The 16,846-nt window shown below is 40.3% G+C and overlaps 1 protein-coding gene across 4 annotated transcripts in view; it reads right to left on the reverse strand.

The window, feature by feature from the left end:
• Window positions 1–16,846, reverse strand: part of HEPHL1 (hephaestin like 1) — a 75,072-nt gene that overhangs the window by 41,779 nt on the left and 16,447 nt on the right. For all 4 annotated transcript variants that reach the window (XM_061628819.1, XM_061628822.1, XM_061628821.1 and 1 more), the window contains 6 exons: window positions 15,196–15,450; window positions 12,125–12,293; window positions 9,642–9,781; window positions 8,762–8,893; window positions 4,859–5,070; window positions 2,737–2,887 (listed from right to left, as the gene is read on the reverse strand). In XM_061628819.1, the coding sequence (XP_061484803.1) occupies window positions 2,737–2,887; window positions 4,859–5,070; window positions 8,762–8,893; window positions 9,642–9,781; window positions 12,125–12,293; window positions 15,196–15,450 (1,059 nt within the window). The remainder of the gene's footprint in view (window positions 1–2,736; window positions 2,888–4,858; window positions 5,071–8,761; window positions 8,894–9,641; window positions 9,782–12,124; window positions 12,294–15,195; window positions 15,451–16,846) is intronic.

Here is a 16,846-nt window from a genome sequence, read left to right on the forward strand (position 1 = left end):
TTGCCAAATGTTGTCACTCTTGCCTCTGATCTTCATTGTGCCACATGGTAGACCAGGGGAATTAAGAGTGTCAGCTTAGGTGGCAAAGATCAGACTCTATTTAACAGAGGAAGTGTGAGCAAATCTGTTTGCAGCATAGTGTTTTCCCACCCCATACTGCCTCCCCTAATTCTAGTTTACTGAAGAAGTGCTATCAGCCATCAGCTAAATATAACCTCCAAGCTCAATAGATTACATCCAACAAGAATAGAGATGGGAAAAGATCTGTCAGTTTCAGTTATCTCAGTTGCTCATTTTTCCAATCTTAAATTAAGTTCTTCACATTTCTGCAGCAATTTGCATTTTTTAAACAAATCCTCTTGAAAATTCTTTATCATTTTAGTGCAAATTTCTTCTAATAAACACATTTTTGCATGCAGTTTTAACTAACACACATATTTTTACATGCAATTTCTCCTAATATAATTTCTGTATGTTATTTCATTTTTATGGACATTTTCTGCTAATATGTGCATTTTTGTAAAAATTGGTTGGAGAACTGCATCACAAAATCTGGATAAGTGTTAATTTTGAAGGATGGCTATGTTTCAGTTCTCATATTGTTTCAGAGTACGGTATGTTAATTTGGTAGATTTGGCTTTAAATATGAATTGAATTGAATTTCTTTCCCCCTCCCTACTTCCCACTGACATCAAATATAACTCTGCGTTATTGGGATTACATCACATCCAGTGGGTACAATTAACATTAATTCAATTACATGTGTAAGCTACTCTGAGTGCATGATTATTAAGATAATGCATTATTATTAATGTGCCATTTCAGCTCACAGGAATGCAACTATTCACAAACTCAATGTGTAAGTAACTTAACTTAAATCATGTCCTAGGAAACTGGCACCTAACTGCTTGACGCCCAACTTCATTAAAGCTTGCCTCCCTGATAATTAGTAGATCCAAGTCACGTATGCACTTCATAATTCTAATCTTGTAGCCGATCAAATCTTGACTGACCACAGTAGCTTGGATTTATCCAGCAGAGTGCTTTGAACCTTCTGTGTTACAGCACTTAATGCCACCATACAAGTAAGTTCACACAAGTTACTGGTTCACATTTCTTACCAGCCTGCCTGTCCACATATACATGTCTGCCATTTATGGCCTCCTTGAAGAAAAGAACCAGCCTTTGTAAATTTTCCCTGCCTGGTTTCCTAGGAATGATTCTTATTAGCCCTAGGCAGGTAAGCCTGATTTAATTACAAGCCTGATTGGCTACGGGGAGCTTCATGTGTTTCATAAAGATTTTATACATCTGAAGAGTGTCTGTCAGCAATCAGATACTGCAGCTTGCTCTGCAAAATCCAGGAACAAACGTGATTTTCATCTACTGCTTAATCACAATTCCATGTTTAGCATGTATTTTTAGATAGGCAGGAGATTCACATACAAAGCTTGTCCTGTTCATTTGTAAAACGGGTTAGGTGGGGTCAACTCATGACTGAAAAAGGAATGTGAGATTCACTTTTAATTCTCATGCTCCTTTTTTCCATAGTGAAGTCCCACAGGTAGGGATGGGAGAGAAATTCAATCAAGTTTGCATTTAAAGGTGAACCTACCAAATCCACACTTTCTAAAACACTATGGAAACTGAAACACATCCTTCCTTCCAAAGTCACACATCTCTGAATTTCTCCAGCCAAGTAATGTGTACAAATACTAGGGTAACATGTGCATAACGTGCATATATTAGTGAAAATAATGTAAAAAAGCATTATATTAGGGAAAATTACTTTGCAAAACTGTATGTTATGCAAACTGCATTAGAAATACGTTTCTTAGAAGAAATTTGCACTAAAATTTGACAAATTTTCATGAGGTTTTTCTGAAAAATAAAAATAGCAAATTGCTGCTGAAATGTGGAGAACTGAATTTAAGACTTGAAAAAAAATGGGAAGCAGAGAGAACCGAAATGGATAGATCCATCCATTCCTAGGTCCACTGGAGGAGTAAATCTACACTGCACCATGAGAAATGTGCGGTGGAAATAGTAAAGCAGGTAGTCCATTTAATAGTCTGGATTGGCAGCAGAATTCTGGTGGCAACACAAGGTAAGCAAGCAGATATCTTCGGTGGCAGTGAAAAATGGGGAAATGGAAGGGAGGGGAGACCTTCCCTCTTCTTTCTCTGGTGTCTCCTCTGCAGCAGGATAACACCCACATGAACCCTATGGGCACCTCCAGACTCTCAGTATTTTGCATGAGTGTTTCATGTGCATATCAAAACATTTAGGGTGGTATTTAATGGTAATCCTGCTCAGACTAGACCCATTGAAGGTCATAGAAATGGCTAACCTAGGTTCATTGGTTTCAGTGGGCCTACTCTAAGTAGGACTTAGTTGGATACAACCTTTAGTTTTGTGTAATTAAAGTGCTCTGTCACCCTAGTGCAACAAATGGCCTTTAAAAAAAGAAATGGCCTTTTTGCGGTTAGGAAAGTGATGGTGAAATGCACTCTGCAGGCAAATCAGGATGAAGGATGCTCAATAAACACCAGATATAATGTAACCTCTGTGCGCTTTGTGCAAGCAAACGAGGATGAATAAATAGATTTTCTGGAGAAGCCCCTGCTCCTCTCCTAGCATCTAATTCTTCCCTAATTCTTTTTTCATGATGGAAGCATCTGCTATAAACAAATACCCAAGGATGATTTATTTAATTTTACTATACCCTTACCATACCATGCATTTTGTTAGATTCCTGGAAATCCTCATCTTCTTTATTGACCTTGGAGGGTTCACCAGTAAATGCATCAATATTTATGTCAAGATAGAAACTCAGGTTCTCATCAAAGACTGTAAAGAGTAGATAGAATTCTCTATCTACTCCTTTCTATGGTAAAAAAAAAAAACCAAATATGCATTAAAATGAAAACATTTCCAGTTTGTTCTTTAAATAGGAGATTGGAACCATTGTTTTTGTTTTAAATTTTTTAATTGAGTTTTAAATTGTTTTTAAAAGATGTGTTTTAAATTTGTATTTATTTTTTAATGTTTTTAGTTACTGTAAACCACCCAGATAGCTCTGGATATGCGGCGGTATATAAATACAATAAATAAATAAATCTTCCATCAGTAAAATAATATTCTAGTGCTAAAGTTTTGAACTCTATCTGGAATCAAGTCCCCCTGCTATAAAATACTCTCTAGTAGCTTCAGGATCCTCTACGATCCAAACTAAAGAAATTTTGGGTGGCCCTCCCTCCCTGGAAAGTACTCACAATTTAGGTCTAGATTTTTTGTTTTACTCTGGTTCTTACAAACCATTAAAGAACAAGTTTATCCATTATAGATATTCTGTGCTATAGATTATACATAAGCCACATTTTTGTATTTAAAAACAAAATTGGAGCATGTCTCATAACATAATGCAGTTCTGCAGGTTTAACCAGCTGATAAGGAATGCCAATGACAGCTATTCAAACAGCTGCTAATTCTGCATCCTATTTTAAAAGGATTAACCAAAATTTAAAAAAGTATCCCTTTGAAAGAATTACTAAACTAGTCCAAGAGGTTTTAGTTAAAAATAAGGGAGCTGCCCTACACCTCTGGTTCCTCTAGCTCAGTGTTGTCTGCACTGATCAGCAGCATCTTTTCAAGGTTTCAGAGAGGAGTTTTTACCAGCCCTAGCTGAAGATGCCAGAGATTGAACGTGGGACCTTTGTGCAATACCACTGAGTTAAAGCTCTTCCTCATCTAGTTATGCTGCAACTCCAACCATCCCTGGCAATTGGCCAAACTTGCTGGGGCTTATGGGAGTTGTAGTTCAGCAACATCTGGAAGGCCAAAGGTTCCTCACACATGCACTAAGCCATTTTTATGCACACTCTGGCCTACTCCAAAGGAGTGTTTGTAAGACTGGAACTACAGATACAGAGGCCAAAATTGCCCAAAGGATCATATTTATAAGAGCAATACTAGCCATCCACTTTATGCTCAGAAACTGAAAATATAATGTTTATGGATCTGCTCGTCCCTCTGCAGCCCTCAGCCTTCTAGGTTAAGTACCAACAATAGATACACCTGAACATCAAAAGCAAGAAAACACTATCCTCTGCTAGAGACTGCTGCTCAAAGCAGCTGCATCATATGGCTTTATGCATGGGGAACTTGTAGCTCTCAAGATGTTGCTGGAGTCCAGCTCCCATCAGCCCCAGTCTACATGGCCAATGGTCAGGAATGATAGGAGTTTGAGTCCAACAACATCTAAAGAGCCATAGGTTCCCCACCCTACAGTAGAGGATAGGCTCTTTCTATTGTGCTCTTTTTGTGAGCTTCCAAGGGACATTTTATTGGCTACTGTTGGAGACACAAAGTAGAACTAGATCAGGCTTCATCTGATCCAGGAAGGCATGTCTTACATTCTTGGTAGTGGGCCCAATCAATGGGTTGTATTCAATGCAGCATTAAGGTGAATGTTTCATCTACACAAGGATTTTACCTTGCATAATGGACCATTTTCTCTCCCTCCTTCCCCCATACACCTGCTAAACCTGTTCTGTGGGTTCCTCCAACCTTCCTGAGCAGATCTGGGGACCATGCCGGGGGGGAGAAGAGGGTGGGAAAATCCCCTTGCGCTAGAAGTAACTGTTGTACTAGTGCAAAGAGTTCATTGAATACCACCTAAATACAAATACTAAATTATAATTATAATTAAATTATATAATTTATAATTAATTATAAAATATAGTTATAATTATAACAAAATTATAAATAAATATAATTATAACTATATTAAACGGTACCCTTTGGTTCACCATATGCTCTAATTCATTAAAGGGCATGGACCAATCATATCTTGTACCTGTGTTCCATCAGGTTTCAGAGTATTCTTCTTACAGATTATTAGAGGCCCCACAAGACCAGACTGGCTGTCTATCATTGGATCAGTTGCTGAATAATATAGGTAGGTGAGACATGGAGGATCATCATCTGTTGGGCTGACACTTTCAGGAACTCTCCATTTGTACTGAAAGGTCTCACCAGGTTTAACACAAGCTCCCAGCTTCTGATGCCCTTAAAATAAATGGGAGGTTAAAAAGCACCCTTCATAATGAAATTGTTACTAATGCTAAAGCACATACTGTGATAGCACACTTACAGGATACTAAGACAATCATTTAAGTAAATCTTCCTATGGAAATCAATGACACTTAAATACATACCTTTGGTTGGATGAAAGCAATTTTTCTATGTGACTTTACTTGGTGTTAGGCCTTATGAATGATCTTTTTTCTTACTGTATTTTACTGCTAGAGTTTTAGGCTGTTCTTCATGCTGCTGTGTTTTGTTTTTTTAAAAAGAAATTGTACACTACTTTAGGGTGGTTTTTCATGGAAAAAGAGTGTAAAATGTATATTTTGTATTGATGTGCGTTGAAACTGCAGCTCATCTAGGAGGATCTCAAATGCTAGGTAAGATTGGGGTAGTGAGTGGCTTCACCATGTTACCACAGTGTAAAAAACAGACTAAATCATGGGTTCCCAAACTGATCCATGGACCATCAGTGGTCCATGAACTTTATTCAGGTGATCCATGATGTGTCTGTGAAGAACACCTACAATTTGAACCGAAGAACTCTATAAAAGAGATGCAAGGATGACAGATTAATTCATGGAGGAACTGTATAATGAAGAACCAGAAATTTTAGAATGTGAGGTGAAAGCTGTTCTTAAAATACTTGGAAGAAACACATCACCAGGAACAGATGGCATACCAATAGAGTTATTACAAGCTACTGAGACTGAATCTGTCCAAATTTTGACAAAAATTTGTCAAGAAATATGGAAAAGAAAATAATGGCCCACATACTGGAAGTGTTAATATACATCCCAATTCCAAACAAAGGGTATCCCAGGGAATGCAGTAATTACCGAACTATTGCCTTAATGTCCCAAGCAAGTAAAGTAATGCTCAAGATTCTACAACAAAGGCTCTTACCATATATGGAGGGAGAAGTGCCAGATGTCCGAGCTGGATTTAGAAAGGGAAGAGGTACCAGAGATCATATCGCAAACATACGTCTCAGAAGGAATCTCAGAAGAAAATCACCCTGTGCTTTATAGATTACAGCAAAGCCTTTGATTGTGTAGATCGTGAAAAATTATGGAATGCTTTAAAAAAATGGGGGTGCCACAGCATCTGATTGTCCTGATGCGCAACCTACACTCTGCACAAGAGGCTACTGTAAGGACAGAATATGGAGAAACCGATTCCCAGTCGGAAAGGTGTGAGACAGGGGTGTATTTTATCACCCTATTTGTTTAATCTATACGCAGAATATATAATACGGAAAGCGGGATTGGACCAAGATGGAGGTGCGAAAATTGGAGGGAGAAATATCAATAATTTAAGATATGAAGACAATACCATACTACTAGCAGAAACCAGTAATGATTTGAAACAAATGCTGATGACAATTAAAGAGGAACGCACAAAAGCAGGACTACAGCTGAACGTCAAAAAGACTAAAGTAATGACAACAGAAGATTTATGTAACTTTACAATTGACAATGAGGACATTGAATTGGTCAAGGATTAGCAATACCTTGGCACAGTCATTAACCAAAATGAAACCAATAGTCGAGAAATTAAAAGAAGGCTAGGACTGGGGAGAGCAGCTATGAAAGAACTAGAAAAGGTCCACAAATGCAAAGATGTATCACTGAACACTAAAGTCAGGATCATTCAGACCATGGTATTCCCTATCTCTATGTATGAATGTGAAAGCTGGACAGTGAAAAAAGTGGATAAGAGAAAAATCATTTGAAATGTGGTGTTGGAGGAGAGTTTTGTGCATACCATGGACTGCGAAAAAGACAAATAATTGGGTGTTAGAACAAAACAAATTAAACCAGAGCTATCACTAGAAGCTAAAATGATGAAACTGAGGTTATCATACTTTGGACACATAATGAGAAGACAAAAAGAGGGAAAAGAGTAGAAAAAGAGGAAGATCAAACAAAAGATGGATTGATTCCATAAAGGAAGCTACAGACCTGAACTAACAAGATCTGAACAGGGTGGTTTATAACAGATGCTATTGGAGGTCTCTGATTCATAGGGTTGCCATAAGTCATAATCATCTTGACGGCATATAGCAACAACAATGAAATTAACATTTGAAATGTGGTGTTGGAGAAGAGCTTTGCGGATACCATGGACTGCAAAAAAGACAAATAATTGGGTGTTAGAACAAATTAAACCAGAACTATCACTAGAAGCTAAAATGATGAAACTGAGGTTATCATACTTTGGGCACATAACGAGAAAACATAATTCATTAGAAAAGATAATAATGCTTGGAAAAACAGAAGGAAGTAGAAAAAGACGAAGGCCAAACAACAGATGGATTGATTCCATAAAGGAAGCCACAGTCCTGAACTTACAAGATCTGGACAGGGTAGTTCATGACAGATGCTCTTGGAGGTCACTGATTCATAGGGTTGGCATAAGTCGTAGTCGACTTGGAGGCACATAACAACAACAAATACAGTAAAAAAGAAGACATGAAAGAAGACATAAAAATCATACAGGATCTGACACAGCACATTGCAATTGCTACAACAGGCAGAAAAATCCACCAGACCTTCAGCAATATTCAAGTGGTTCATGGGGGGAAAAGGTTTGGAAGCACTGAAGTGGGCCTCAACTATTTGATTGACTGACTGACTGACTGACTGACTGACTGACTGACGGATTGGCATCCTGCTCTTCCTCCCAGCAGGAGCCCAGAGCGGCAAAACAATGGAAAAGATTGTGATGACGATCATGAAACCCAAACGAAAACCTGGCTATGACTAAACAAAGCCAAGTGTTGCAGAGTGGATGCAGGGTGTTGGACTTTTACCAGGGTGACCCAATCATGAAACTGACTATGTGACCTTGGTCACTGTCTCTCAAAGTATCCACCCCCCCTTTCAATGCTATTAGACCTGGATCCAAAATACTGCACTACTACTTCCATGTGCCTAAAGGAAGGTTATCCTATGTTATGTTATGGTTTATTTCTAGGCTGCCTTTTGGCCAAAAAGGTCCCCAAGGCGGCTTACAGACAAACATACACAAATACAAAATACAAATAACAACACAATTTACAAAAATTCAAGCCAACAAAATCCTAGCATTTCTAAATAGCAACAACAGCTAAACACCAAAAGCACTCATCTTCCTGGTAAAGGACAGTCCCCAGAAAAATGTCACTAAGAGCAGGGGAGAGGGGGCCAAGCAGTTGGAAAAGCTTGCCCCTTGATGGTCCCAGCACAGTCTTACCCCTGCAGCAGGACCTCTCAGGGTTGGAATTGTTTTAGCAGCCCCCCCCCCCCCGCTTTGCCAAATGCCACATGACATGTGTTTTGAAACTGAGCGGAGTTTCATAAGCAGTTTGAGATAGGACATGGGGATTTGCTGTTCAAAAGGGGGGAAAGTCAAAAAAATTGACTGGGTGTGCCCAAGGCTTTGGGTACACATCTCCAGTAGCTCTCTGAATTCTCTTTTATGTGTATCATTTGAGTCCCTTGGAGGATGGGTGGAATAAGAATGAGAGTGGATGAGCAGTATCATAGCTGGAAAAGGCCTGGGAGTTCAAAGAGCCATTATGGTGCCCAAAGCCTTGAGCATGCCCAGTGGAATGTATCTTTTGTATAACACTTTGGGATTTAAAAAGTTAAGTAGTCTATAAATGTTTTAAATAAATAAATAACCTTACCATCTGCGTAAGGGGCTCCTTCGGACGATTTGTCGAAAGCTACACCATGGGGCATAATGCTGTAATTCTTGTCAGCTTTATTGGCAAAAGTAACCAAAATTGTATCTTCAACTTCAGCTTTGATAACTGGGCCTTGAAAACAGAGGGGAGACAAATGAATTGTTTTTTTGGGGGGGGTATGCTGAGTTTAAAAAAACTCTTCCTACTTGCCCCATCAGAGAGTTTATTTATTTATTACTTATTTCTTTCTCAGATCCTCTCTTCTCTCTTTTTTAAGGAAAAGTCAGCGAGTATTACATGAGGCTCTTAGTGTTTTCCCCATCTAGCCACTGCTCAGGTCCACATTGGCTTAACTTCAGCAATGCTACATGAACACTCAGCCTGGGCTAGAGATAGACAATAGTTCTGAGGAGAGTTGAAAGTGATTTCAAAGAGACATCACTTCCCACTTGGTCCACACAGATTCCCCACCCCCACCCCATCTGCCTTATTTAAGCATCACCCAAATGAAAATGCCACAAGACGTAGACCTTGCATTGCCAAGAACTACAGGGAAGGTGCTCTGAATGGCAGAAAAAGCATGGTATAAATCGGGAACAGGGAACCTGTGGCCCTCCAGACGTTGTTGGACTCCATATCCCATCAGCCCAAGCCAGTATGGCTTCTGGTCAGGGATGATGGGAGTTGTAGTCTAGTGACATCTGGAGGGTCACACTGGTTTCCCTCTCCCTGGTTACAGCCTCAGTGAGAATTAAGCCAGAGTTTCACCATGGTTGGAGAAGTGCTCTCAGGGTGCCTCCCTACAAACTCTCTTTATGAGAGTGGTTTGACTGAAATCAATGCCATGAAAAGACTCAAAATCTGAAATTATAAACCATACCAAGTATGCCAAGGTGAGTGTCATCAACAGGTTGCTTCTTTCTTTGGGTAAACGTTCCATCAGTGTAAGACACGTAGTGAGCTTTCCAATACCGCCCTCCAATTCGATCATCCCCTTGGGTAAAGAAAGGTGCTGAGTCGCTGTCAGAGGACAAAGCATTGATGCTAGTTAATACAGATGACAGCTTTGTAATGCTCAGTTTAAAGCAAAATGTTGACCCTGCATTTTGGATCAGACAAGATCTTGTGTAACCCACTGGTGCATTTCACTTTAACAAGGCTCCATATGCTCATTGGGAGTGTTGAATCAGGGAGTGACCACCATTACAGGCAGGTTGTTTATACTGACACACACACACGCTGAGCTTTGTAAAGGTTTCTTACATTCAGGCCGATCACTCAATCCACTATTTGATGGCTGAAGGGGACTGTTCCTGGCAACCCAAAGATCACTAATGAATGTTTTAAACTGTATTTTAGAATGTTTTAAACTTTTTTAAAAAATGCCTTTCTTTCTTTCTTTCTTTCTTTCTTTCTTCCTTTCTTGTTAAATTATTTTGTTGATAAGTTTGCTGCCCTGGGCTTCTTTGGAAGAAAGAGATATAAGTATTATATCGTTGTTGTTCCATACAGGGTTAAAAACAACAGCACAACTGGTGCACATATCTGTATAAGTTATCTCAGAAAACATTTTTAATATACGTCAGCCCTCATACTTCAGTTTCAGGGGCTGAGGCTGTGAAATAGTGGCTTGCCCAGTGACAGTGAGTGAGTTTATGTCTAAGGATGCCTGTAAACTGGCTGCTGCATTTTGGACCAGCTAAAGTTTTTGAGTCATCTTCAAGGGTAGGCCCACGTAGAGCGCATTGCAGTAATCCAGCCTGGAAGTTGCTAGAGCATGGAGCACTGTGGCCAAGTCTTCTAAGTCTAAAAGGGGCCAAAGCTGGAGAACCAGCTGGAGCTGGAAAAAGGCACTCCTAGCCACTGAGGCCACCTGAACCACCAGTGACAGTGTTGGATTGAGGAGTACCCCCAGGCTGCAGATCTGCTCCTTCAAGGAAAGGGCAACCCCATCCAGAACAGGCCATCTTCCCACCTCCAGGACATGGGAACTCTGGATACAACATCTCTGTCTTTTCAGGATTTATCTTCAGTTTAGAGGGCTGGAGGTTGGAAAGGATATGGAATTGGAATAGAAGATGTTCTGGGATGTTAGTAAAGGATAGTGTTAAGCAAGACACACAGAGAAAGAGAAAGTCCAGGGAAAAGTCAACAATTATAACAGTGTCATTCAAGCCTATCAGCCAGCTATGCCTGTTTGTTTATGAAATGGTTTGGGTCTAAAAATAATTCCCCCCCCTTGAGTTATCAAACTGCCTGGATCTCTTGAATGCTGAGGGAATACAAGGTATATTATTACTGTTATCCTTATGGTATTGGTGACACATCTAAGAGAAAAACTGGGACACACTTCACTCATTTATTTTGTTGTTGTTTTTGGACAGTTACCTCATGGTCTGCCTGTAATCTGAGGGGGGATTACAGAAGCAAGGGAGGTGGGACAGTTAGCTCCAATTAAGAGAAATAAAACAGGCGAGTATATCTGGTTACTTGGAGGCTGTTAAAAGGGCTGTCACCCAAGGTTGTTCTTTTTCTCAATTCAGATCGAAGGTGGTTTGGGGGAAAGTGCATCAAAACAGTATTTCATAAGAAATGATAGGATTGATACAGGATATGTATGGATTGTGGCTGATGTGTGTAGTGAGAGTGCACTGGATGCACAGTAAACAAGAGTGCGTACACAGCCTAGGCTTGCATAATTAAAGCAGATTAAATGGCTCTGCCATTAAAAAAAAAAGAAACAGCCTTTTTCAGTTTGGAAAGTAATGAGGAAATGTTTTGAAAAGTGTGGGATGCAGGAATGACTCATGGGAAGACATGTAAACACTCTAGAAGCAAATCAGGATGAATACAAGATGAATGCTCATTGCCATATAGTTGCCCCACACGCAAATAAAAGCGAATGCTCAATAAAGACCAGGCAAAATCTAACCACTTGATTTGTGCAAGCAAATCAGGATGAATACTGAATAAATATTTCATCTGGAGAAACCCTAAACTTGGATTTGAACCAAAAACTTCTAATGTCACAAGGTTGTTGTGAGAATACTATGACATAACCATATGTATGCTGCTCTGAGCTGCTCACTGGGAGAAAAAAATGGGATTGTATCCAGCTAATTTCCCCTCAGAGTAGATCCACTGAATTTAAAGGGCCTAAGTTAGCCATGCTCATTCATTTCACTGAGTCTACTCTGAATGTGACAAACCCTTGATGTGCAGAAGTGACAAATAAATATAATAAGCACACTGACAAAACTAATGCTCCTTAACTGCATCTGTGGCATGTAATTTGTGTTAATGAAAATTTCAATTTTCAGCTAAAAGAAAAAAAATGGAACAAACTGGTATCAGGACACTTACCTGCCAGTAGCATTTAAAGCTTGCCCTGTGAACTTATCAATGCCACCAGGGCCATAATCCCAAAGAATTCGTTCAGCAGCGATAAAGTATCTTCTTTCCTGACCACTCCGTGAAGGCTCAGTAATGTTTTGACCACAGACCTTGATGTTGTATAAACCCGTCATACCAGCTGCAGTGCAGAAAAGCAAACATAAGAAGTCATTCATTTGAGCTGGTTTCACCACACAACCAACTACTATAATTTCCAAACTGGGTTGACAGGGCACATTAGCATGCCAGAAGAGAACAACCACAATGAAGGGCAGCCAAAACAATCAAAGGGTTAGAGCAACTCCCCTATGATGGAAGGATACAACATTGAGGCCTTTTCAGCTTAGAGAAAAGGTGAGTGGGGGGACATAATAGAGGTGTATAAAATTATGCATGTCATGGAAGATGTGGATAGGGACAAGAATTACTCCTTCTTGCATTATACTAGAACTTGGGGACAACCAATGAAGCAGAATGTTGGAAGATTCAAGGAAAGTTTCACTATGAAATTTGCTCCCACAAGAGGCAGTGATGCCACAGACTTGGATGGCCTTAAAAGACAATTCATGGAGGATAAGGCTACTAGCCATGATGGCTATGCTCTGCCTCCACTGTTGGAGGCAGTATGCTTCTCAGCACCAGTTGCTGCCGATCACAAGTGAGGAGAGCACTGATGCATAGGTTTTTCTTGCAGGCTTCCCATGGGCATCTGGTTGGCTACTGTGGGAACAGGATGCTGGAATAAATAGGCCTTTCACCTGATCAAGCAGCAAGGCTCCTCTTATGTTCTTAACTGCTTGTGTATCACAAGAAACAAATAAATTATATAATTAAAGGCTCCAATGAGACTGAAGCAACAATCCAACAAGATTCTGAGCAGGCATCTCTGCATGATTTATTGTGCTGGTCTTGCTTCCTTCCAATGAACTTCTGTTTGGGGTAGCTAATGTCTGAATGACTGGATCATTCAGACACTCACATTCAGATGTAACAGTGCTTGTAGCTCTGAAAAAGGTGAATTCCACGCTATAGACCATGTTAATTTTTTTAAAATATATCTTTTAATTACCACTAAAATGCTTTTCCAGTTTATTTTTAAAAAAAATATATTTGCTCACTAGCACTCAAAGAGTATTAAAGAAATTATTAAAAATGATTTCTAAGAATAGTGAAATTTTGTAATATATAATTACAAAAAGAAGTGGAAAGTCAGAGGCTATTAAACAGTAAGCTCTCAGGGTGATATTCAATGCTAGTCCTACTCAGAGTAAACCCACTGAAGTTAAGACACATGACTAACTTAGATTGATGAATTTCAGTGGGTCTGCTCTGAGTAGGACTTAGTTGAATACAACCCTCAGCCTGGATCAATAGAATGCAAAGATAAAGAGTTCAATTTAAAGATAGGAGAACCTCGAAAAGCCATAAAAGTACTTTGCCTATCTATACTGGAAAGGCTGGTACTGTGGTTGGTTTTATCATCCCCCAGATGCCACAAATCAGGTCTGAAAAAAACACTGGAGAACTGCTGCGGTGGGCTCACAATGATGCCATGTGGATGCTCCACAAAAAACGAATGAACAAAAGATGGAAACACTTAAATTAGCTTTGGGCATAAGTTCTGGACCATGAGCCACCAATTGGCCATCCTTGACTTACTCATAGTTGTACCTCCAACAAAAGGTACCGGGTAGCACAAAAGGAGCAGGTTTACCCAGCAGTGATCAGCACCAAGGACAGCTCTCATGCAACTCATTCATTGCAATAAGAATCGAGGCTTGAGAACTCTAGGGTCACATCCACACCATACATTTAAAACACTTTTACACCACTTGAACAGTCATGGCTTACCCCAAATAATCCTGGGAACCGTAGCCTATCCTTCACAGAGATACAAGTCCCAGCACCCTTAACAGACTACAGTTCCCAGAATTCTTTGGGGGGAAGCCATGACTGTTAAAGTGGAACAAGAGTGCTTTAAATGTATACTGTGGGATGTGACCATTCTGAAAAAGGGGATGAAGCCTAGGAGAGGTGGACTGCAGGCAGAGGCTCTCAAAAGGCCTCGGTTCACTTGTATCCCTTATCCAACAAGTTGCTCATTCAGAGCTCTCTGTGGCACTGCATCAACCAGACCTGCCTTGCCACTTTGCCCCTTGGGCTCTTCCAGGAATCAGAACAGGACATGCGTACTGAGGCAGGTTGTGTAATCTGCTATTTAACTTGTGCTTTTATTTGTTGTTTATGGCTGCTCGTATTACTTTTTTTTTGTAATTGTGCTTTTTAAGGAACCTGCTGCAGATGCTTGCTTGCTTGTGTTTAAAGTTACTGTTTGCCACTTTGACAACTTTTAAATGTAGAAGCAGCCATAAATTCCTCAACAAACCAACCAGCCATTGGACTATATTGCCTCCCCTTGCCAGCCATTGGAAGTAGCAATGTTATGAGTGGAACATAGCCTGTTATCTCAGTGTGGCTTTACTTATGGCCTATACAATATTCCCAAAACCATTTTGATGTTGGCTCACTATGTGGCATTTCTATTTCTTTGCTTAGATACCTTCACTGACATTTGGCTTTTGGATGTTATTTTCCTCTTGCTCCCACACCCTAATGTAATTCCTACAGTAACTAAGCTGATGCACAATATAACTGACATAACTGCATATTGCTAACCTGTTTATCCCTCTTTTCTAGTTCCTTCCCCTTCCTCTGTTGTTTCCCCTGTATCAGATGTGAGAAACTTTGGCACTCCAGATGTTGCTGAACTACATCTCCCATCATCCCCAACCATTGGCCATGCTTTCTGGGGATGATGGGAGTTGTAGTTCAGCAACATCTGGAGGGTCAAAGGTTCCCCACTCCTGCTCAATGTTGAATTTTAGATTTTAAGCTCCTTGGGCCAGGGACCTGACCTTTGTTCGTTGTAAAGCACCATGTACCCTGATAGTGCTATATAAACAAAAAAAATTGAGTCTGGCTGCAGTACTGAATATTCAGTGCACTGACCTTTCTTGAATGGTATGTAAATATATCTGTACCTTGCATGTGATGATCTACTTGACAAGCCAAAAGCCACTTCCCAGCATTCTCTGCCATCATTTCTGCTGTAATAAAAGTGGCAGGAAAGAGGCTGATGACATCCATTCTGTATCCTCTGTTAAGTAGAGTATGGCCAAAGAACTGTGCAGAGTGAATATCGATCATGGTCCCCATCCCAAACAATTGCCAGGACACCAATTCACCAGCACACATCTCCAGTCCAGGGAGGTTTCCAAAAACATAGCCGTTAATTGCTATAAATGCATAATGCAATATAAGAGAAGACAATGCATTAGTTACCAGGATATGAATGACAAGGACATTCATTTTAAAAGAGCTAACGTGTGCTTTTCAAAATGAATCCTGAAAATATACACGTTATGTACTTAAACTTGATGTTTAAAAATGTAGCTACCCCATTGGGAGTTTCTTTATGCAACATCTTTCAGATTGAAATAAACACCTCTGCTTCTCCTTTTGGTGTCGAAGAAGATGGTTGATATTAGCTCCAGGAATATAGTTACTCCCTGTTCATCATTTATGTTCCAGTGTGCAAAGCGTATGATGTAGGGACTTATAACAAGGGTGGCTATGCTCCTGCCTATGAGCATATGGTGATTAGTTTCAGGAGAGAGAGTGCTAGGCTTGAGGGCCCTTCGGTCTGATTCAGAATGGTGATGCTGAAGCCCTTATTTGTTATCTTTAGTCTTGTCCACCAATTTTGTGCATTACCAACATCTCAACTGGTTTATTTATGCATTACCAAAACCTCAGTAGAAGTGCCTTTTTGCAATGCTAAAGGAAGAGTAAGTTAACTTACAACAAATGCCATTGAGCATTGCTAGAAATAAAGGCAGAGCAAAGCAGTTGTTTTAAAAAAACTGGGGCAAGGGCCAGTAAGGATACAAATTGGATTCTGGGTCTAAGTGCTCTAAGCACTGTCGGTAGAAGTCTGAGAGGAGCCAGGAGCTGTGGAGCAAGCCAGAAGTCAGCACTGAAAAGAAGTGGTAGACTCTCCTTCATTAAAGTTTTTTAAACAGCAGCTGGATGGCAACTTATCAGGGATGCTGTAATAGTGAATTTTACTGCATTGGCAGGGGTTGGACTAAATGATCTTGGAGAGGCCTTCCAATTCTATGAGTCCATCTCAGTACCAAACCAGGACACAGAACTGAGGAGCAAGCCAGCAGTCAGGACCCAAGGATACAGGAAGAGACCACAGCTCAGGAAGACCCTGTTGCTCAAGAAAGGCTCAACAGCAACAGGATGCTCTTTATACTCCTTCCTGCCCAGGAGGATCCAATAGCCAGCCTGGGTGATGGGATCAGTCCAGGGCTGATACTAAACTGCTCAGATAAATACTGCAACATGCAGTTCAGTGGCTCACCACAAGGAGCAGTTTCACACAAACCCAAAGGCTGCTGACAACTGCTGCTGAAAGGAATTTCACAATGGATTGCTTGCCTAACCTCTCCTTGCCATGCTGGAATGGCAGAGTTAAGCAAATTACCTCTGGGACTCATGTCAAGTGACAGGTTCAGCTCAAAACTGAAGGCCCCTAGTCCTTCATGGCTTGTGTTTCAAGCTGTGGATAAAGGGAAGGCATTAATATTCTGGCACAACACCAGGTTATGTTAGCGAGCTTCTTGA

This window comes from Rhineura floridana, chromosome 5, assembly GCF_030035675.1.
Source record: "Rhineura floridana isolate rRhiFlo1 chromosome 5, rRhiFlo1.hap2, whole genome shotgun sequence".
Taxonomy (NCBI): Eukaryota; Metazoa; Chordata; class Lepidosauria; order Squamata; family Rhineuridae; genus Rhineura; species Rhineura floridana.